This window comes from Puma concolor, chromosome B4, assembly GCF_028749965.1.
Source record: "Puma concolor isolate L17-30 chromosome B4, mPumCon1.1.hap2, whole genome shotgun sequence".
Lineage (NCBI taxonomy): Eukaryota > Metazoa > Chordata > Mammalia > Carnivora > Felidae > Puma > Puma concolor.
The window spans coordinates 3,398,585-3,420,466 of NC_141673.1; the positions used below are offsets into that span (position 1 = coordinate 3,398,585).

General features: G+C 60.8%; 1 protein-coding gene across 2 annotated transcripts in view; it reads left to right on the plus strand.

Annotated features, from left to right (window-relative positions):
* The first annotated feature begins 12,120 nt into the window (after positions 1–12,120).
* Positions 12,121–21,882, plus strand: part of CELSR1 (cadherin EGF LAG seven-pass G-type receptor 1) — a 138,575-nt gene continuing 128,813 nt past the window's right edge. For both annotated transcript variants that reach the window (XM_086711984.1, XM_086711985.1), the window contains exon 1: positions 12,121–16,212. In XM_086711984.1, the coding sequence (XP_086568110.1) occupies positions 12,594–16,212 (3,619 nt within the window). In that variant the 5' untranslated portion in view covers positions 12,121–12,593. The remainder of the gene's footprint in view (positions 16,213–21,882) is intronic.

A 21,882-nucleotide genomic window follows, 5' to 3' on the forward strand; every position in this document is an offset into this window, starting at 1 on the left:
CCACGGCCACATTTGGGGGCCCTGCTGGAGTCACAGTGAGGCCCCACACCTCTGAGAGCTGCTCCCGCAGCCGTATATCTACGTGACTCACAGGCGTGCGTACGGTGCCTGTATCAGCTGTCCATTGTTGCGTAACAACCCCCCCCAAAAGCTTAGGAGGGAGTCTGCAGGCTGGTTGGGCAGTTTTGTTGGCCTGGGCTGGCTGGTGCACCTGCAGTCACTGCGGGCCAGTCCGCGGCTTTGCTCTCGTGGCCGGGCTCCCAGGCTCCAGCTGGGCCAGCTTCTCCCTGCTCCCTATGCTCTGTCATCCGCCGGCAGGACGGTCGGGCTTGTACCCAAGGTGCGCAGGGCTCGGCAGGAGAGCAGAGGGGCCCGGGGCACCTAGGGGCCAGGCTCGGACGGGCACAGCAGCACTTCCACTGGATTCTATGGGCCAAAACTAGTCATAAGGTCGTCCGCCAGATTCACCGCGGGGAGACAGCTTCCCCCTTCCAACGAGCTGAGAAGTCACATCGCAGAATGCACGATGCCCGATGTAACGAGGGGCCCAGAGGATGAATGAACCTCCAGTGATCCGTCTGCCACTGCCCCTGTGTGACGGCCCCTTCCCGGTGCCAGCAGGCCCGCGGGGGATCCCCGTTCGGCCGGACACCTTTGTGCAAACCCTCGCCCCTCCACCTCACACTGATGACAGGACCACGCGGGACGCCCTGCCCGAACGGGCCAGCTCAGGAGCCGGGGCCGATCGCAGCACACGGGGAAGCAGAGAAAACAGGCCAGAGAGAGATGGTGAAGGCAGGGGCACAGAGAGGCTGAGCGGCAGGAGAGAGGGACAGAAGGAGGCTCGCACGACACGTATTTGTGTTTTTCTTTGTGCGTATATTCGTGTGTGTTTGCGCACAGGTGCTTAAGATGGGAAGGCTCAGGTGACCTCCACGCCTCCCTGTGTGCACGCCCCAGCCCTTTGGGTGCCCCGCCATAGAGCGGGTTCCTCCTGCTGCAGCTCTGCACCCCCTTCTCCCTGGCAGTAGGCTGCGGGCGGCTCATGAGAGCCCCTGGTCGCCGGGGAGGTGCAGGTGGGGGGACGGAAGGCAGCCTGAGGGACCTGGGTGTGCACCTCGGCCCCTCCGATCGCTGCCGCTGATCCTCTCTGGTGCCGACCAGACAAGGACAGGCCGTCTCACCCTCACCGGGTTGGGGGGGAAGCGGGGGCTCCCAGCTGCTGCGTCTGCCACACGGCAGCCTCCCCACCTTCCCGGTGGGAAACCAGAGCTGAAACCGACCAGAGACACGAGAGGCTGGTTCACGCAGGACCTGCAGCAGGTAAGCAGCGGGTGACAGTCTCGCCATGCTGGCCATCTGCAAAGGGGCCATCTCCGAGGGGTCCTGGGCTCCGCAGTGGTCCGAGGTGGCCGGGAGCGAGGGCCTTTGGGCCGGTTCCTACCACGTGTCCCTGGGCAGGCTGCCCGGCCCCTGTGAGGCCCTTTGCACGTGGGTGATGCTCCCACGGGGGAGATCAGGCAGTATCATTATGACGGTGGAGCTGGAGAATCGTGAGTCCTCAGCAGGAGTCGGTAAAAGCCAAACCAGACACCCTTACAGCGGAAGAAGCAGAGATGGAATTCCTCCCTGGGCGCGCAGCCGGAGAGCAGCGGAACTGGAACCCAGATCCAGGCTGCATCTGCCAAGCCCACTTCCCCACCTGTCACCGCCGAGCCGGCCTCCCGGAGGAGCTATGCTCCACAGTGGGCTCATGAGCAGGACGCTAGTCAAAGGAGTGACTTTCAAATGCCATAATTTCTGTCTATAAGAAAGACAAGAGAGCAGAACTCTCGTGGGACTGGATGCCTGGGGCAGGTCACCTGCTCCCTGCTCCTAGGAAACTCCTGGCCGGGGCTTCGGGGTGACCCGCCTCTCACCTGTCCCAGCCTGGGGCCTCCTGTGTCACAGGGAGCAGAAATCCTATCTGTACCCGTGCTCTCTGGGCACCACCTCACCATGGTGGGGACTGACTAGTTTTGTAAGTCGATCTCCTCCCCACCCTCACTGCTCTCCCAACGATCCTTGACCACGTCCCTCTCCAGCTAAAAACCCCCATCGCCTATAGCGTAAAGGCTAGACTTCTTAACCCAGCCCCTGCCTACCTCTGACCTCACCCCAACCCCTGCCCCCTACATCTCACCCTCAGTAATACCAAACTGCTTATGCTCTCCCCCCATCCCGGCACACACACACGCGCGCGCACACACACACACACACACACACACACACACACACGAGTATTCTGTTCTTCTTTTATGCTTTGGCACAAATTTTTGCCTCCAGCTAGAATTCCATATTCCCATCTACCTGGCGAACTCCTACTCACACGTCAAAACCCAGCTACCCTGGAAAGCTTTCTCAGACACCTTCCCCCCTCACTTTCTCTTTGGAGTGACCCTGTCCCCTGGTTTTATCCCACAGTATTCTGACCAGGATGTGTTCAGTAGACTGAACTCTGCGAAGGCAGGCCAGCACATCAGATTCCATGGGCCCCACATCCAGTACAGAGCTGGGCACAGGGAGGTCCTCCGCAGTGGTGTGTGGCCCGGATGAAATCCAGCACCCTCACCCCGCACCCCTCCCCCCAGTCTTGGCCCTAGGAAACATTTCGGTGTGAGGTTTAGGGGTCACGGTGGAACCCCTCAGAGGGCCAGCCTCGGGAATGCTCCTGGCCTCCGCTCTGGGACAAAGGCCTCCTTTTCTTCCCAGAAACACCGTGGTCAGGAGTGACTGCTGACGAATGGATACTTCAGGCTTCTGTGGACAGCACTGCCCGGTCCTTTGTCGTTGGCAGGCCGGGGGCGGGGCTTCCCCGCGGAAGCCCCGAGCTTAACCCCCACATGGCAGCCAAAAAGAGTGCCCCCGTTCTGGATGCCCACGTGCTAACCTCCCAAACCTGCGAATATGTTGTTGGCGGCAAAGGAGTTAAGGTTGCAGGTGGAGTTCGGGCTGCTGGTCAGCAGTTCCCTCCAGAAGGAGAGCCTCCTTGAGATGCGGCGACTGCCCTCCGTCGTCGGGGGGGGGTCCAATGTGATCAGATCCTTGACCGTGGAAGGGCGGAGGCCAGAGAGCCGGTTTCAGAGCCCAGGAACGTAGGAGAGGCTGTGGCGACTGGCCGCCGCTGGCTCTGAACTTGGAGGGGCCGCGAGCCACGTGAGGTGGGCGGTCTCAAGAAGCTGGGAAAGGCAAGAAAATTGGTTCTCCCCGGGCCCCCCAGGAAGGCTGCCGAGCTGCTGACGTTTCCACTTGACCCGCAGGAGAGTACACGCGTGGCTTAAGCCGCAGAGTTTGTGGGATGCTGTTACGCCAGCCACGGGAAATGGATACAGCCCATTTCACAGAGGAGGGGACCGAGGCCCAGAGAAGAGAAGGGCCTTGCCCGAGCCCACAGCCGACGACACTGCCAAGCCTCCGACTCCCTGCCCGGTGCTCCTGTCCCTGCCCAGCGTCCCCCCCCCCCCCGCCCCGCCCCCGACAGGGACAGAGCCCCCAGCAAACACTCGCTGTGGATTCTGCACAGGGGTGAGGTCGGAAGAGGCGGCCGCACCCACTTCCCGGGGCGAGCGGGCAAGTGAGCGGATTTGGTGGACAGACAGGCACATGTGCCTCAAATCCTGCAAAGCAACCAATTAACCAATGTTGACAGAAGTTGGAACCTGCAGGAAACGAGGCCTCGGGCAACAGCCCCTCCTTGTCCTCGGGTCCCCCCCAAGCAGGCGGCGGCCAGTCGCGGACGTCACCTGGATCTGCTGTCCTTAGCTCCGTGGGCGCCCAGGGCCCACACTTGCCGAGCACGCCTCCTGCGTCCGGACCCAAGCCCGGTGGCTCTGGCCTGTTAATGGTGTCCTCCCCACCTTTTTTCCCTTTTGATCAGGGCAGGGTCTGCTCTCCTCCAAAAGCGGCAGGACTCAGCACGCGCACCAAGTCCCAGCAGGGTGTGACTCATCACCCCTGCCCCTGGGAGGGCCCTCCCCTGCCGGCACAGCTGGTGGGGCCCCAGGGCTTCCCTGCTGCCTGGGGGGGACCCAGAGCCCGGTTCCCCACCCCCCCCCCATCCCCGCCCCTCCACGACTCCAAGAGCCTCCAGGACCTCAGGCTGGCTTTTTCCCTGGAGGTCTCGGCTAACCCCTCCCTTGGCGTGGAAGGATGAGGGGATGCCTTTTCTCCCTGGCAGATCTGGGGACCAGGAGCCCAGTGGTGTTGGTGGCTCCTCAGGGCTGCTACGTCTCACCTGGAAGCCACATGGGTCTTAGGCTTGTCCCCCGCACCCCCAGTTGCCAGATGGCCAGAGTTCCCACGCTTCCTGGAATTTGGGATTCCCGTGGAGGCCAGGTGGCCCCGCCCCCAGGCCCTGGGGGAAGCCCAGAGGTGGCCAGGTTCCTTCAGACTCCGGGCCAGGCTTCTCTGCCCCCTGTCCTGCCCCAGCATCCCAGCGTGGCCCCCTCCCCTGTCCTCTGAGCGGCTGCTCTTCCCCGGTTCTCTGGGTGACCACAGTCGGGAGGCCTGCGCTGTGTTTCCAACACATCCACACAGCAGGCAGCTGGCCTCTGGTGTTGAGTGTTGGGGGGCTGGGGGGAGGGGAGGAGCGCACATTCCATCATGACAATGGCAAAAATAGCACCCATCTTTCAGCCACTGCTCCCGGGGGCTGGTCCTTCTCGGCTGCCATGTCCCTCCCCGCAGCATGCTTTTGTCCTTCAGATAAGGACACCGGCGTCCTCCTGGGAAGGGGACTCATGCAGAGGAGGCAGACGGACAGGATTGGCTCCCAAGCTTTGTGACCCTGGTGCAGAGAGCTTTCTCCCCCTCGTCCCCCGTTTTTTGTTGCTGTTTTTAAGAAGATGTAATTAGGATTTGGGAACTTTATTTGTCCGGGTCTCCCTTGGGAATCACTAATGGAATCATTCTTGCCCAAGGTTATCTTCCCTGCACCCCAAAAATACTTTGCAAACGGAGTGAGAGAAACAAACAAGGAGGGAGGCCTCCCAGGTCACCCCCTTCCTTCCAGGAGGGACGTGCGGAGGTGGAGGCTTCCTGAGGGAGACCCGGGGGACTTTTCCATTCCGCCTCCCCACAGCCCAGGGTTCTCAGGACAAGTCTGACCCGCCAATGGGGGCCCTTCTGTAGACAAAGAGGCTTCAAGGAGGAGGACCCCGGTGAGTGCTCCCCAGACTGAGTCAGAGGGAGACGGTGTGCAGTGGGGAGGACAGGGAGGGGCTCCCATGCTGGGCCCAGATGCTGGGGGGGGACCCTGATGACTCCTAATTCCCCCATCCCCACCCCCACCTCCACTCCAGGGGCAAGTCCTACGGACTCCCCTCTGTACCCCAGCCCTCCCACCTCCACAGCCCAGCGGTCCCATCAGGAAGCCCAGACCGTGGGCTTCCAAATCTGCCTCCCATCAGCCAGATTGACGATTTGAAAGCACAGACCCTTCTCTCCTGCACTCCACTGCCTGAGGTCTTTCTGTCAGACTCACGAGAAAAACCAAAGTCCTGGCTGTGGTCCATGTGACCCCCTGCCACACCCTGTCCTCTACCCACAGTGGCCTCAGACACCCCCAGCGCACACACTCCTGCCCCAGGCCCTTTGCACTGGCCGATCTTCCCTGCCCTGAGGGTGCCTCTCCCAGATGTCCTGCAGGCTCCTTTGTCACCTGGCTGAAAGGCCTTTCCAGATCCTTTCCCCCCCCAATAGCCCACCTGCCTGCCCCTCCCCCCTGCCACTCTGTCGCCATTGTTCTATTTTCTTCCCCTGAAGCGGAATATCTCCTTATGTTAATTGTCTGTATTCTCCCACAGGCTGACCTCTCCAGGTGAGGGCAGGGTGCTGCCTGTTTTGTTAGCCATGGCACTGAATGGACATAGAAGGAATAAATGCGTGCGTGCACGCAAGAGGGAAGGAGGCTACCGGGGGCAGTGAACGGAGAGCTGGCATATCCCCGGCCTTGCGGCTGCCGGGGTGGGAGGCCCTCCTCCACAGGCCCGGGTGCTGGGATGGAGGGCAGAAAACCAGAGGCCACTGGCTTCCCACTTCACTCTGCCCCCCTCCTGCCTGGGGCATTATTAGCGCCCCTCCCTGGACCTAGAAGGGACTGAGGAAAGTCCCCCAGGAAAGTCCCCTGAGAGCCATTGATGACGGTGTGGCTGTGGTCACAATGTCAAAATATACAAAAAAAAAATAATTTCAAAAAAGACTGCGTGCAATTTTTTAGGGAGAAAGGTCTTGCCTTCTCCCCCCTCCATTTAAAAGGAAGGGAGGTTATGGGGTGCCTGGGTGGCTCAGTCGGTTAAGTGTACGATTCTTTTTTTTTAACGTTTAATGTTTTAATGTTTATTTATTTTGGGGGGGGAGGAAAGAGAGGGAGACACAGAATCCGAAGCAGGATCCAGGGTCCGAGCTGTCAGTGCAGAGCTTGACTCAGGGCTTGAACCCATGAATCATGAGATCATGACCTGAGCTGAAGTCAGATGCTTAATCAACTGAGCCACCCAGGCACCCCGAGCGTCGACTCTTGATTTCGGCTAAGGTCATGATCTCATGGTTTGTGAGACTGAGCCCCGTGTTGGGCTTTGCACTGAGGGCGGAACTTTAAAAAAAAAAGGAAGAGAGGTTGTTCATAGTCAAGAAGTGGAAACAACCCGAATACCCATCAGGCGATGAACGGGTGACACATGTGGTCTATCCATACAATGGAATATTATGCAGCCCTAAAAAGGAACAAAGCCCTGATTCGTGGTACAACATGGATGATCCTTGAAAGCATGATGCTCAGGGAAAGGAGCCAGCCATGGAAGGCTGCATATCGTAGGTTCCCATTTATAGGAAGTGCCCACAGAGGCAGACAGCAGAGGAGGGAGCTACAGGGGTGGGGTGGGGGGTGGAGGTGACTGCTAATGGCACCAGCTTCTTTTCAGGGTGATGGGAACGTTCTGGAATCCCACAGCGTGATGGTTACACAGCTTTGCGAAGGCACTCAACACCACCGAGTCATACACCTTTAAAAGGGTGAATTTTACGGTGTGTGAAATATATCTTTTTTGAAAAAGAAGGGAGATATGTGTGGGGGGGGAGGTGGTGGTGGAAATAATCAAGTTAAGACGACGGGCTTCCCCCCACTGGCTTTGTGATGCTGGGAACAACAGTGACAGATACAAGTACGTCTGCCACCGTGGACGTCAGCCAAGTGCCCAGCCTTCAGTGGCATCCGCCTCCCCCACTCCCACCACGGACGGGGTCTCCGCTCGGCTCTGGTCCTGCCTTTTGTGGCCTTCCTCCGTCCCCGGGAGCCCCTCCACCTGCTCCCTTCCCCTGCAGGGGCTTGGGTACTGGATCTGACCCTTCCTGGTCGGCCAGCCTCGGGTCATTCCCTGCGGGTTGGGGACCTAAGGTGTTTGAATGCCAGCTCCGCCCCCTGCCATGTGCTGTGAGCCTCAGTTTAAGAAGCATCCAACAGAGGGGGAGGGGCCCCCTTACCTTAGCCTGCTGAGTCCCAGGAGCCTCGGTGTGGCGGTGTAGTCGGGAGGCCGCGTGGCCCAGCCTGCTCGGGGCCAGCAGGGGTGGTCTCTCAGGGCTCCACCGCCTACGTTATGTGTGCACAGGTGCCCACGAGGGCCTGTTGCCGGCTGGTGCTCTGCTCCCCGAGGGCACCTGGGGGGCCCTTGTGCAGGGAGGGAGGCGGGCACCTCCGAGACGCCGGTGGGGCAGTGACTGTGCTCGGCCACTAGAGGCCAGTGCAGCCTGAGGGGGCCCAGGTGGGCCTGCCCAGGCCCTGCTCCAAGGGCTTGAGGACCAGGGCGGGACAGGGGCCCCTTGCTGCCTTCAACCCTGGGCTCCCCAGAGATGCCGTGGTAGCTCAGGACACAAGACCTGTGGCCACAAGCCCCAGTCCAAGGGCCTGGGGGCCTGAGAGAAACCACAGCATTTCTATTTAGAAGATTCTGGTAACTTCCAACCAGGAAAACAATTTTATTTTTTGTCACGAACGATACGGGGTCATTCAGGAAAGCCCTAGTACACGAAACATTCTAGACTAGGTTTGAGGTCCCATCTTTGTTCCGAGTTTGGACTTTCTCGGGATTTCCCACCAGTCAAACCCCACCCAAGGCGAGGGGCCCCGGGGAGCGAAGAGGGGCTTGATGAACTCTGTTTGCAAGAGCTTGTTCCCTCTGAACTCCCCCCACCCCAAATAACAAGCCCCAGCCCAGACTTGCTTTCTGGCTTTCACCACTGGGGTGTTTCTTTTTGCCTCCTCCCCATTTAAAGATCGGCTCAGGGATTTACTGTGTGAGGAACAGAGTCCAGAATTCATGTGGGTTCTGATTCGAGCCCCCAGCAAAAAATGTTTTAAGATGCTTTCCAGAACATGTGCAATGCTAGGGATCCACAGCTCTGCCTTAAAATTTTTGTTTTTCTTTTTTTTTTTTTAATTTTTTTTAATGTTTTATTTACTTTTGAGACAGGGAGAGACAGAGCATAAACAGGGGAGGGTCAGAGAGAGGGAGACACAGAATCTGAAACAGTTTCCAGGCTCTGAGCTGTCAGCACAGAGCCCAACGCGGGGCTCGAACTCACGGACCGCAAGATCGTGACCTGAGCGATGTCGGACACTTAACTGACTGAGCCACCCAGGCGTCCCTGTTTTTCTTTTTAAAGCACTCGCTTCACGTGAAACACGTCAGGGGCGTGTGCAAAATATAAACATCAGTTAGGAGTCACTGAGCCCCTGACCCCAGGAGTGGCAGCCGCTCCAGGCACATAAACCAATAGACAAGTGGCCTCTCCGGACACGGGCACCACTGCTAACCTCCAAGCTCCTCCCACTCTGATGTGACCCCGCCCCCACCCCCAGGAGGGGCCCCAGAGTCAGTGAGTGGATGCTCATCCTCAGACACGGTGGGGACCTGCAGGGAGGGACTCCCGCTTGGAGCCACCCCCAGGGGGAAGGGCAGGTGGGCGGGGCTCAGCCCCTCAGGTACAGCCACCAGAGGACAGGCCAGCCCCCAGGCTTATGCCTTTGCCCCCTGACCTCAGTTCCCTTTCGGTGAACACACTGAGAGTGGACTGGATCAGGGGCGAGCACAGACCCCCTGGGAAATTGCATGAAAGTTACAGCCCCTGCCTCTGCATGAGCAGGGACATGGGCATGCGCCCCTTAGTGCACAATTTCAGCCAGGACCACTGAGGAAGTGATAAAACAACCATGACCTGGTGCTCAGTGACGATGACAGGGTAGCAGGAAAAGTTAGCCCTAGTAGACCTGCCCCAGAGCCAGGCCTGTGCCAGCCTCTTTATGCAGTCTTTTTTTTAAGTTTATGTATTTTTGAGACAGAGAGAGACAGAGCATGAACGGGGGAGGGTCAGAGAGAGAGGAAGACACAGAATCTGAAACAGGCTCCAGGCTCTGAGCTGTCAGCACAGAGCCTGACGCGGGGCTCGAACTCACGGACCACGAGATCATGACCCGAACCGAAGTCCCATGCTTAACTGGCTGAGCCACCCAGGCAGCCCTGTGGTCGTCGTTGTTTTTTTCTTTGTTTTTTTTTTAAAGTAATCTCTACCCTCCACACAGGGCTCGAACTCACAACCCTGAGATCAAGAGTCCCATGCTCCACTGACTGAGCCGGCCAGGTGCCCCTACCCGGTCTTAATAATCCTCTAATGAGGCGAGGAATCCAGACCACTCTTATTTCCAGTCTCTCCTCCAGAGTTAGGCCCTGGCGAAGGTCACACAGCCGCTTAGAGTCAGAACTGGACCGCGACCCCTCTGAGGCGCCAGCCCTTTCGGATTTGTGTTGTTCTGCTGACGCACCTAGAACCCCTGCGGTCACTTCGCGAGCTGCAGCCTGCTTTCCCGCAACCCCCCACCCCAGCTGCAGCCTGTTCCCCCCACCCCCCACCCCAGCTGCAGCCTGTTCCCCCCACCCCCCACCCCAGCTGCAGCCTGTTTTCTGCAACCCCCCACCCCCATTTAACACTGCAGACACAGTGCCTGTGCATACAGAAAGGTGCATAAAGCCTGAGCGCAGAGTTCGATGTAGGATCATAAAGCCGCTAGCCCTGTCCAGACCTGGACGTCCCCCGCTGCCCAGCCCTCCTCCTGACCACACTCACATCACCTCCTTGCAGTTTCTGAATCTTTCCTCTGTGTGCATTCCTAAACACGCAGTCTGGGCCTGCTTGGGAACCCACACGTGAACGGAACATTGGGGTCTCTCTCTCTCTCTCTCTCACTGTCTCGGGACATCATGTTAGCCAGGTCTGTCCATGCGTTCCTTCCTCCCCCCACCCTGGGACCAGGAAGTGGCTCAGAGTGGCCCTGGCGGTTACCTCACAGCCTGCAGGTGTCTTGTTCGGGGAAAGCATGCCCACACCCAAACTCACTCACTGCATTTGAATTTTCAAAAACCAGCAGGCACAGTGCGGCAGAGCCCTTTGTTTATATAAACCCCAACCCAACCTATTTAAAGTTCCTTTTGAGAAATACTCTGGGGTTCTCTCTGGCCAGTCTCTGCCTTCCCCTCACCCTGGCCTGGAGCTTTCCACTGCAAAGCTCTGGGCTCAGGATCCTCCTTGTCCTCCCCACTGGAAAACTCCTGCCATCTGATCCTCCCCAACCAAGAGGAAGGAGGTCCTGGACGGTCACACTTGAGGGATGATGGACTGTTCTCTTTCCTTCCCCTCCCTCCGTGCACACATTTCCCGAAAGGGCTTGCCAGTGGAAACTCCCAGATTAAAAGATTCTAAAGCAAATCTACATTTAAGGCTAATAATAACCTCTTTAAGTCGTTGCTAATGGGAAGAAAATGCTCATTTTTGGCTTCAGCCTAAAGATATTGTATCCAGTAGCTTTGAGCGCTATTGGTTGAGTTCGTCATTTTCTGCTGACCCCTACCCCACCTGCGCTCAGTCTGGAAATGTGGGGGCCAGCACTTCTCTTATCAAAAGTACCTGCTCGCAGCACCTCTCACCCAGATCTTTCTACCCGACCGACCCAGGGAGCCTTCTGGGAAGGAGAGACGCCACTGACAGGCCTAGGAGCTGGACTGGGGTTCTGGCACCCAGAGTTCTCCGGAGGGCGAGTGCGTGCCAGCCAGGGGTGGCACAATACTAAAGCCTCGCCGCAGGTGGCGGTGTGGTAGAGTCCTAACCCCCGCCCCACAAGCTGTGCTCCGCAGGAGGCGGCGGGGGTTGGGGGGAAATGTCCACCCGTTTCCCGCACAAGGCGGCGGTGCGTTGGTCAGGTCTAAAGTTCTCTTGTGTCGTCTTTTCCCCGCAGGAGGCCCCGGGCGTGGAGGCGGTGAAAGGGGTGCTGTCACACTTACAAAGCGCCCGCAGGTGGCTCCCCGATCCCCGGCCGCCGCGCTGCGGGAGGAGCCAGAAGGCCCCCCCGACCGGACCGCGCGACCGCGAACGCTCGGACCGGGCGCCTCCGCCGTCCCCACGCCAAATCCCAAATGTCAACCCGGGTCATTTTCCTTTTCGTTTACAAGTTGCGCTTTAAACCCAGTGGGACCCGAATTCGCTTAGTTGCCTATCGCGTTTCCAAGCCCAGGGAAGTTCTGTGGCAGTAAAAGCACCTTAGCCTCCGGCATGTTGCCGTAAACGTGTAACCGCACTCCAGCGCTACCCGCGGTCCGCAACCCGGGGCGGGCAATCCGACCCCCTCCCGGGCACCTCCGCACCCCCCTGTCCCCTCCCGGGTCCCACCTGCGCGGCGGAATCCGCCGACCAAATCTGCCGGCGTAGGCTGGCGGGGGGGGGGGGGGGCGGCTCCGGGCCGCGCCCAGCCAGGGACCAGCAGAGCCACCGCCCCACTGGTAGCGGCCGCCCGGGGGCCCCCTGCCCCGCCTTTCCCGGCCGGGCTCCCTCGGCCCCGCCCCCCCACCCCTCCCGGGGAGGCCGGGTGGGAGGCCGCAGGGGGAGTGGGCCAGGCCTCCAGCCCCCGCCCCGGCTGCGCCCCCGCGTCTCCATAGCGATCCTCCCGGCGCGCACCTCCGGGCCGGCTCCCCCCCGGGGCCGAACAATACGCGGCGGGGCCGGGGGCGGGGCCCGGCGGGGCCGGGGGCGGGGAGAGCGCGGGCAGAGGGGGCGCGGGCCGAGCGCACCGCCCAGGCAGCAGCCGGCCGCCGGGGTCTGAGCGGCGCGGAGCGGCCCAGCCCGCTCCCGAAGCGCTGCCCCCGTCCTGCCCGGGCCCGCCCCGCTTCCCACGCCGCCCGGCCGAGCCCGCGCGGGAGCCACCTGGAGCCGCCCGGAGCCGCCGCCACCGCAGGTTGATGCGCGGCGCCCTCCCGGGACGCGCAGAGGAGCCATCTTGAAACCAACTTCGCAAACTTTCGCAAAGTGCTCTCGAGGTGGAAGCTGCGGGGGAGACCGGGAGCGCGGCCCCCGGTGTCCCCGCCGGGGCCCCCGGGGAGGCAGGGCGCGGGCCGCCCCGAGGGCCCGGCGCCGGGCGCGCAGGAGCCCTCCCCCGGCCGCGCCGGGTGCATGCGGAGCCGCGCCGGGTGCATGGATTGTGCTCGGGCGCCCGGCTCGGGCTCGGGCTCCGGGCCATGGCGCCGCCGCCGCAGCCGGCCGTGCTGCCCGCGCTGCTGCTCCTGGCTGCGGCCGCCGCCCTGCCCGCGCTGGGGCTGCGAGCTGCCGCCTGGGAGCTGCGCGTGCCCGGCGGCGCCCGCGCCTTCGCCCTCGGGCCCGGCTGGACCTACGCGCTGGACGCTGCGCGCACGCCCCGGGCGCTGCGGGAGCTGCTGGACGTGAGCCGAGACGGGCGACTGGCGGGGAGGCGGCGCGGGCCGGGCGCGGGGCCCCGGGGCTGCGTGCGCCTGGGGGGGCGCCCGCTGCCGCTGCTCGTCCGCCTGACCGCCCGCGGCGCCCCGACGGCACTGAGCCTCCGCCTGAGGGTGCGCGCGCACGGCCCGGGTTGCGCCGCCCGGCCCCGCAGCCGACGGGCCCCCAGCGCTGAGCTGCGGGCGCGGGCTGTGCTCACCGTGCCGGGGCCCGGCGCGGCGCTCTGCTTCCCGGCCTCGGGCGGTGGCGGCGGCGGTGGCGGGGCCACGCTGCACTCGGCACTCGCGGCCCTGACCACGTTCCCCGCCTGCAGCTGCCCGCCGCGCCCCGGCCCCCGCTGCCCACGCCACCCCGTCTGCCTCCCGCCCGGGGGCTCGGCCCGCCTGCGCCTGCTGTGCGCCCTGCGGCGCGCGGCCGGCGCCATCCAGGTGGAGCTGGCGCTGGAGGCGGCCGCGGGGACGCCCTCCCCGTCGTTGTCGCCGTCGCCGTCGCCGCCGAGCCGGCCCCAAGCTGGGGCCAGGGGCCCGCGGCGGGCTCGGCGGGGCGCTGGCGGCAGCACGACCCCGCAGTTCCCGCTGCCTAGCTACCAGGTATCGGTGCCCGAGAACGAGCCAGCGGGCACCGGGGTCATCGAGCTGCGCGCGCACGACCCGGACGAGGGCGAGGCGGGGCGCCTGAGCTACCAGATGGAGGCGCTGTTCGATGAGCGCTCCAACGGCTACTTTCTCATCGACCCCGCCACGGGCGCGGTGAGCACGGCCCGCGCACTGGACCGCGAGACCAAGGACACGCACGTGCTCAAGGTGAGCGCGGTGGACCACGGCTCACCGCGGCGCTCGGCCGCCACCTATCTCACCGTCACGGTCAGCGACACCAACGACCACAGCCCCGTCTTCGAGCAGTCCGAGTACCGTGAGCGCGTGCGTGAGAATCTGGAGGTGGGCTACGAGGTGCTGACCATCCGCGCCACCGACGGCGACGCGCCCTCCAACGCCAACATGCGCTACCGCCTGCTGGAGGGTGCGGGAGGCGTGTTTGAGATCGACCCGCGCTCGGGCGTGGTGCGCACACGCGCGGCGGTGGACCGGGAGGAGGCGGCCGCCTACCAGCTGCTGGTGGAGGCCAACGACCAGGGCCGCAACCCGGGCCCGCTCAGCGCCACAGCCACCGTGCACATCGTGGTGGAGGATGAGAATGACAACTACCCCCAGTTCAGCGAGAAGCGCTACGTGGTCCAGGTGCCCGAGGACGTGGCCGTCAACACGCCCGTGCTGCGCGTGCAGGCCAGCGATCGGGACCAGGGGCAGAACGCGGCCATCCACTACAGCATCGTCAGCGGCAACCTGAAGGGGCAGTTCTACCTGCATTCGCTGAGCGGCAGCCTGGATGTGATCAACCCGCTGGACTTTGAGGCCATCAGGGAGTACACGCTTCGCATCAAGGCCCAGGATGGGGGCCGGCCTCCGCTCATCAACTCCTCGGGGCTGGTCTTGGTGCAGGTGCTGGACGTGAACGACAACGCCCCCATCTTTGTGAGCAGCCCCTTCCAGGCAGCCGTGCTGGAGAACGTGCCTCTGGGCCACTCGGTGCTGCACATCCAGGCCGTGGACGCGGACGCGGGGGAGAACGCGCGTCTGCGCTACCGCCTGGTGGACACGGCTTCCGCCTCCGCGGGCGGCGGTGCTGGGCCTGGGCCCCAAGACCCCGCGGCGCCCGCGGACTTCCCTTTCCAGATCCACAACAGCTCTGGCTGGATCACGGTGTGCGCGGAGCTGGACCGCGAGGAGGTGGAACACTACCGCTTCGGGGTGGAGGCGGTGGACCATGGCTCCCCGCCCATGAGCTCCTCCGCCAGCGTGTCCATCACGGTGCTAGACGTCAACGACAACGACCCGATGTTCACGCAGCCGGTGTACGAGCTGCGTCTGAACGAGGACGCGGCCGTGGGGAGCAGCGTGCTGACCCTGCGGGCCCGCGACCGGGACGCCAACAGCGTGATCACCTACCAGCTCACGGGCGGCAACACTCGGAACCGCTTCGCGCTCAGCAGCCAGAGCGGCGGCGGCCTCATCACCCTGGCGCTGCCGCTGGACTACAAACAGGAGCGGCAGTACGTGCTGGCGGTGGCCGCGTCCGACGGCACGCGCTCGCACACCGCCCAGGTCTTCATCAACGTCACCGACGCCAACACGCACCGGCCGGTCTTCCAGAGCTCACACTACACGGTGAGCGTCAGCGAGGACCGGCCGGTGGGCACCTCCGTTGCCGTCATCGGTGCCACCGATGAGGACACGGGCGAGAATGCGCGTATCACCTACGTGCTGGAGGACCCGGTTCCGCAGTTCCGCATCGACCCGGACACGGGCACCGTCTACACCATGACCGAGCTGGACTACGAGGACCAGGCCGCCTACACGCTGGCCATCACCGCTCGGGACAACGGCATCCCCCAAAAGTCTGACACCACCTCCCTGGAGATCCTCATCCTCGACGCCAACGACAACGCACCCCGCTTCCTGCGGGATTTCTACCAGGGTTCCGTCTTTGAGGACGTGCCACCGTCCACCAGCGTCCTCCAGGTGTCTGCCACGGATCGGGACTCGGGCCCCAACGGCCGCCTGCTGTACACCTTCCAGGGTGGGGACGATGGTGACGGCGACTTCTACATCGAGCCCACGTCCGGCGTGATCCGAACCCAGCGCCGGCTGGACCGGGAGAACGTGGCCGTGTACAACCTTCGGGCCCTGGCCGTGGACCGGGGGAGCCCAACCCCGCTTAGCGCCTCGGTGGAAGTCCAGGTGAGCGTCTTGGACATTAACGACAACCCCCCGGTGTTTGAGAGGGACGAGCTGGAGCTGTTCGTGGAGGAGAACAGCCCGGTGGGCTCTGTGGTGGCAAGGATCCGTGCCAACGACCCCGACGAAGGCCCCAACGCCCAGATCATGTATCAGATCGTGGAGGGCAACGTGCCCGAGGTCTTCCAGCTGGACCTGCTGAGCGGGGACCTGCGTGCTCTGGTCGAGCTGGACTTCGAGGTCCGGCGGGAGTACGTGCTGGTGGTGCAGGCCACGTCCGCCCCGCTCGTGAGCCGGGCCACCGTGCACATCCGCCTCCTGGACCAGAATGACAACCCGCCGGTGCTGCCCGACTTCCACATCCTCTTCAACAACTACGTCACCAATAAGTCCAACAGCTTCCCCACCGGCGTGATCGGCCGCATCCCAGCCCACGACCCCGACCTCTCCGACAGCCTCAACTACACCTTCTTGCAGGGCAATGAGCTTCGGCTGCTGCTGTTGGACCCTGCCACCGGCGAGTTGCAGCTGAGCCGGGACCTGGACAACAACCGGCCGCTGGAGGCGCTCATGGAGGTGTCTGTTTCCGGTGAGTGGCCGGCAGGGCTCCCGCCAGGCCGCCTGGAGGGCCACGAGCCGCGGGGACCTGCCAGGGGCCCGCCCGGCATGCCGGGGCGCATTTGGGCAGGGCCCGGGCAGCTCTTTGGGGATTTGTGGCCTCCAGTTGGAAGGTTGGTGCCTCGGGCTGGGGGCGTGCTCCCCACTTAGGCCAAGGGAGTGGGAGGGGTACCCACGCCGCTTCCCACAGCATTTTTGCTGGGAGCAGGCCTGGGGTGCTTCAAGTTCAACACCAGGGCTTTTTGGCCCTTTGCTCAGCGGGCTGTGGCTCCTGATTGTGCTATTAAAACCTGGTCTCCAGGGTTAACTGAGTGGTTGTCTGGTGTGCTTGGAGATGCTCGGCAGTCAGCCATCCCTCCCCCTGTCTGGGAAGATCAAAGGTCACTGCCCGCCCCGTGCGCTGGATGGAAATTGCTGGATGGTTCCCTGAGTCACCCTGTAATATGGCTGGAGTTCGCTCCCTTGGTGTCTCTTTTCTGTCTCCTCCAGATAATAACAATCCGGCTCATGTGTGCTTGTCTGTCTGGGAGCTCTTTGAAAAGCGTAGCCTCGTTTGATCTTGGCTTCTGCTCCTGGACGCGGACTTGTAATTTGGGTGTTACTTAGAGGCCTGCCCGCTTCGGCGGCGGAGCCGGTATGGGAACCCAGCTGGCCCTCTGTGGGGCTGGAGGCGCGCCGAAGACTTAGACGGTCTCGGCTCAGCCGGGCACGTGCTTGGTTGGCGGCAGAGATGTAGTCCTCTGTGCTGTTGACCCCCGTGCGCCAGGCAGGACCCGCAGGGCCAGGGAGAGGGGGACAGATAGAGGGTGTGGGAACCGGGGGACACGGCGGCTTCTCAAAGGGACCTACGCCTAGAGACGTGGTCGGCTGGCACGGCCAGGTGACCTTAAGGATGAGACCAAACTGTCACCAGGAAAGGCTTGGATCCATGGGTCGTTTGAAGTCAACGTTTCGGTTGACTTATTTCAACAATAAATCATTACGATCCAGGATCACTGTGGGAGCCCTGCCAGCATTAAAAAGTTAGTTTTCCGATTTGTTTTGTCTTCACAGTTGGCCATCAGGGTTGGGTGGCAAACGGTTGTTTCCAGTTTCTGTGGTTTGCTTATAAGGTCTAGAGCCTACAGATCCAGTTGGGAAAGGTGGTGCAGCCCATCAACATGAATTTTGGCCGTATAGCCCATCCGCAAGTGGCTATTTCACGTTCTGTGAAGTTGTGAATTACAGGCAGAGAATACGAATCTGGGCAGAGAGCGAGGAATAAATAGGCCCTCAGGGAAAACTGTTAACCAGGGTGATGGATATTCCAAGTAATGGCCAATTAAAAAAAAAAAGGGCTCTTTTCCTGAATGCCCCTTCGCTCGGTTTTGTTTTTTCTTATACAACTTTACCTGCGGGATGAAGCAGAGTGGAGAGAGCCTGTATGAAAGCGAGTTGGCAACATCCTAGGGTTTCGATTTTACAGGGGACACACGGGGCTTTGGTGGGAGCGGTGTGTGTGGAAGGGTGGATGTTTTGTGTGTCTGAAGCATCAGGAATGTGCCCCCTTCCCCCCACCGCGTCAGCCGGATAACAGGGCTTGGGATGGATTTCATTCACAAGAGGGTAGTTACTGAGCGCTGGCTTGCCTGCGTGGAGGGCCTGTAGTGGGGACCACAGTCGAAGGTGGGTTGGGGATCTGTGCTCCGCAATGACCGTCTCAGGGACCCAGTGCTGGGCTCTGATCCTGTGGCGACATAACGCTGTGCCACTCGGGCCCTGGGCCTCAAGTCTTGATTCCCCCTCCTGGAAACCAGTGTTTACCTTTAACTAGATTCTGATCGGACATTGAGCAGTTTTATAAACTCTCGCACTTAGACTGACACTTACTCCTCTGGTATCTGGGAGGTGAGTCGTGTTCTGCCTCTTGCCTCAGAGGAAATTCTCAAAGAATTACTTGCGAAACCGAATATTCCCGTGCCTGATCCCCCGCTCTGGTTCTGGATGGTTTGAATATAGATCACCTCGGGATGATCTACCACCTCAGGCCGTTTGACGGCTCTTTTAAAGCTCCCCGGGGAAGCCAATGACTGGAAACTGGAAAACCTGTAATTCCAAAACAGCACAGCTTTGTGTAGAAACAGCACGGCACCGAAAGATCAGTCCTTCCGACTGAGCCAAGGTGGATTCTTAGGTTTTGTGAAGGAACAATGGGGAAAGCTGTTGTTTCGCACTGACGCGCCGTTTTCACTGAAGTGTTACTGGCTTTCCTGATTTACAGCCATGCCCTAAAGCCTCTGATGCATTATGACTGCCCTGGAGGGGCTGGACGGACCAGGCAGGCAGTAGGGTTTTGTGGGAAGCAGGCCAGGAAGGGCTGGGGGCCTCCAGCAGAGGGGCCTGCCGGGGAAGGTGCACCTGGGGGCGGTGCCCGAGCTGGGCGAGACAGAGAGAGACAGAGCATGAACAGGGGAGGGGCAGAGAGAGAGGGAGACACAGAATCCGAAACAGGCTCCAGGCTCCGAGCTGTCGGCACAGAGCCCGACGCGGGGCTCGAACTCATGGACCGCCAGATCGTGACCTGAGCCGAAGTCGGCCGCTCAACCGACTGAGCCGCCCAGGCGCCCCCGGAAAATGTTTTTGACTTCTGAAACGGTCACGTACAAGTACCTGCCGTTCTTGGATGATATCCAGCGGTACAAAATGTTCGTTGTCTATGCGACGGTTTTTGAACGAGGTTTAAAATTCTGTGATTGGGACCTTACTCTGGACGTTTTAGAAAGGCGGCGTTTGCATTGTTTGAAGCTTTATGACTGATAACCCGATGGGATCCTTCAAGCAGCAAATGCTTGCTTTTTTTTTTCCCCCCCAATGTTTATTTATTTTTGATGGGGGGGGCAGGGTCAGAGAGAGAGGGGGACAGAGGATCCAAAGCGGGGTTTGTGCTGACAGCAGGGAGCCCAACGCGGGGCTCAGACTCACAAACCGTGAGATTGTGACCCGAGCCGAAGTCAGACGCTTAACCAGCTGAGCCCCCCCGGGTGCTACCAAATACTTTTCTTTAATCATTCCAGATGTCAGTCTCGGAGGAACGTGCACATTTTTAATCTGCCTTGGACACGCGTGTGCCTGCGGGGTTAGGGCCTTAAGCCGTGCCTTATGGAACACGGCACTTGGTGGCAAGTGACCCTGCATTTGTGGGCATTGCGGACCTGTGGGTGTGGGAAAGGTAGCCTGTGTGGGCTAAGAATGACTGGTGGACAGATCACTCAGGGGTGCCAGAAAAGAGTGAAACTCGGTGAAATAAGATTGAGCAACCTTTCTGTTGTTTACCTTGTTGGGGAGTATATGGCATGAAGTGGTCTAGGCCTGATAAAGTTTTAAAAGGTATTTTGCCTAGTTAAATACAGGATATCGCAGGGACTTTTAAATAGGCGATTGCAAACAAGGAAATAGAGAGATGGCCCCGTACCAGGCAGCGTCTGGGTGTTTGGTCTTCTGTTTTTCTCCCAGACTTCACAGTGAGAAAAGGATGGGCCAGCTCAAGCCGTTTGAGCTGTTGCACTGGATTCTCCAGTGACAGAGACTGTTCCAGAAAAGTTAGGTGCTGCTCGAAGCTGGTTAGTATCCAAGAGCTTCGGTAACTCTGGGGATAGTCACTTGCTAACATACTTTTAGAAACACTGGCTCACTGGGGTGCCTGGGTGGCTCAGTCGGTTACGCAAACCGACTTCGGCTCAGGTCATGATCTCACGGTTCGTGGGTTTGAGCCCCCGCGTCGGGCTCTGTGCTGACGGCTCGGAGCCTGGAGCCTGCTGCGGATTCTGTGTCTCCCCCTCTCTGCCCCTCCCCTGCTCACGCTCTGTCTTTCTGTCTCTCAATAATAAATAAACATTAAAAAAAAAAAAAAAAAGAAAAAGAAACACTGGCTCAGAAACAAAGGAGTGTTTATTCTTTTTTTTTTTTTTAGGTTTATTTATTTTGAGACGGAGAACTAGTGGGGGAGGGGCAGAGGAGAGACAGAATCCCAAGCAGGCTTACCCACTGTCAGCGCACAGCCGGACACAGGGCTCCATCTCACCAACTGTGAGATCATGACCTGAGCCGAAATCCAGGGACGCTTAACCAACTGAGCCACCCAGGCAGCCCTGGGAGAGTTGTTTCTTTTATCAAGCACCTAATGTGTGCCAGGCCCTGGAGAGCCAGTGTGGCTCCTGTGGTCTAGGGATGATCAGATTAACACAGACAAACACGGAACAGAGTTCAAGAGGAGGGAGGTGCAGGAGAGGGTGGGTGTGGGGACTCCTGCTCCCATCATGAGCTGAAGCGCATTCCTGGCAGGGGAGTGGGTGTGGCAGAGCCCCTGACCTGTGGGGGGTTTTGGTGGCTGTTAGGGGAGATTTGGGAGAGAGCCGGCTGGGGGCCGAGGGACAGTGAGACTCCGAGAGTGGGTCACCCGTGGTTGTTGGGGAGTCTGAGGGCAGAGTGCGCGTGAGCGGGGGAGGGAGGGGGTGTGCAGAGGGAGAGGGAGACAGAGGATCCCAAGCAGATTGCACTGCCAGCTGCGGAGCCTGATGCTGGGCTCGAGCCCATGAACCATGAGATCGTGACCTGAGCCGAAATCAAGAGCTGGGCGATTAACAGACTGAGCCACCCAGGAGCCCGAGGGAAACTATTTTTTTTAACGTGGGAAAGATCACAGGCAGGCGAGCCCTTTGGAAGGTGGGGGGGGTGGGGGGTGGCACAGAGATCACGTGTGGACATAGACCGGCTCTGGTGGTTTGTTGGTGACGCCCGAGCTCCGTCCAGGACGTGGTGCCCGTCGGAAAGTCCACTTGGGGCCCGGCTGACGCGCCCGTTGTGACACCTGAGAGCAGAAACCTGTTAAGGAGGTGGGTAGTGGGCGCTGGGTGCCTGGGCCGAGCAGCAGGTCCCACCTGGGCTGTGTCGTGTGGCTCGGGGCCACGGGCCTCCACCCTGCCAGCACTCGGATGCCAACACAAGTAGATTTTATCGTGTGGGGCTGAGCGTGTGGAAAATATTCCTGAGTTTGGCATGGTTCTCCTCAGCTCACCGCCTCGGGGGCAGTCGTTTTCTGGTGTTTTCAGGTCCTGTGACCTGAACACGTAGGGTCACATGAAAGCCGTAGGATTAGATCCCTGGCTACTGAAGGGGTGTGGTAAGTGAGCACCTGCCTTCTGGATGTTTGCTTCGGGAGGGTGACTGGGGTGGCCTGGGGAAGTGTGGAAGGGTTGGGGGTCCCGGGTTGTAAGGGTCAGAGTCTGAGGGGGATGACGGGGACCCCCTCTGCTTCCCCCCCGTGAGCCTGGGGCCCCGTACACAGCAGGTGCTCTGCAGTATCTGTGGGTCATTCGTGGAACGACCCAGAGGGGCGTGGGGGGAGGGTCTGCCTGCAGAGACCGCACAGCGGCTCCTCTGCCCTTCCGTGGGGGACGGGGGAGGGGGGCTGGCGCAGAGGCAGGATGTCCCCCACCCCCCACTTTGGGTCCCTCCCGTGCCTTGCTGGGGGCTTGGCCCGAGGTGGAGGGTGTACTCCAGAGCCGCATTCTCACGCTTTTGCTTCAGGTAAGAACTTGTGGATACCTGGTAATCGGTTCCCCTTTTTGGGTGTGAACATTCCAAAGCTGGGAAAAGCCTATCA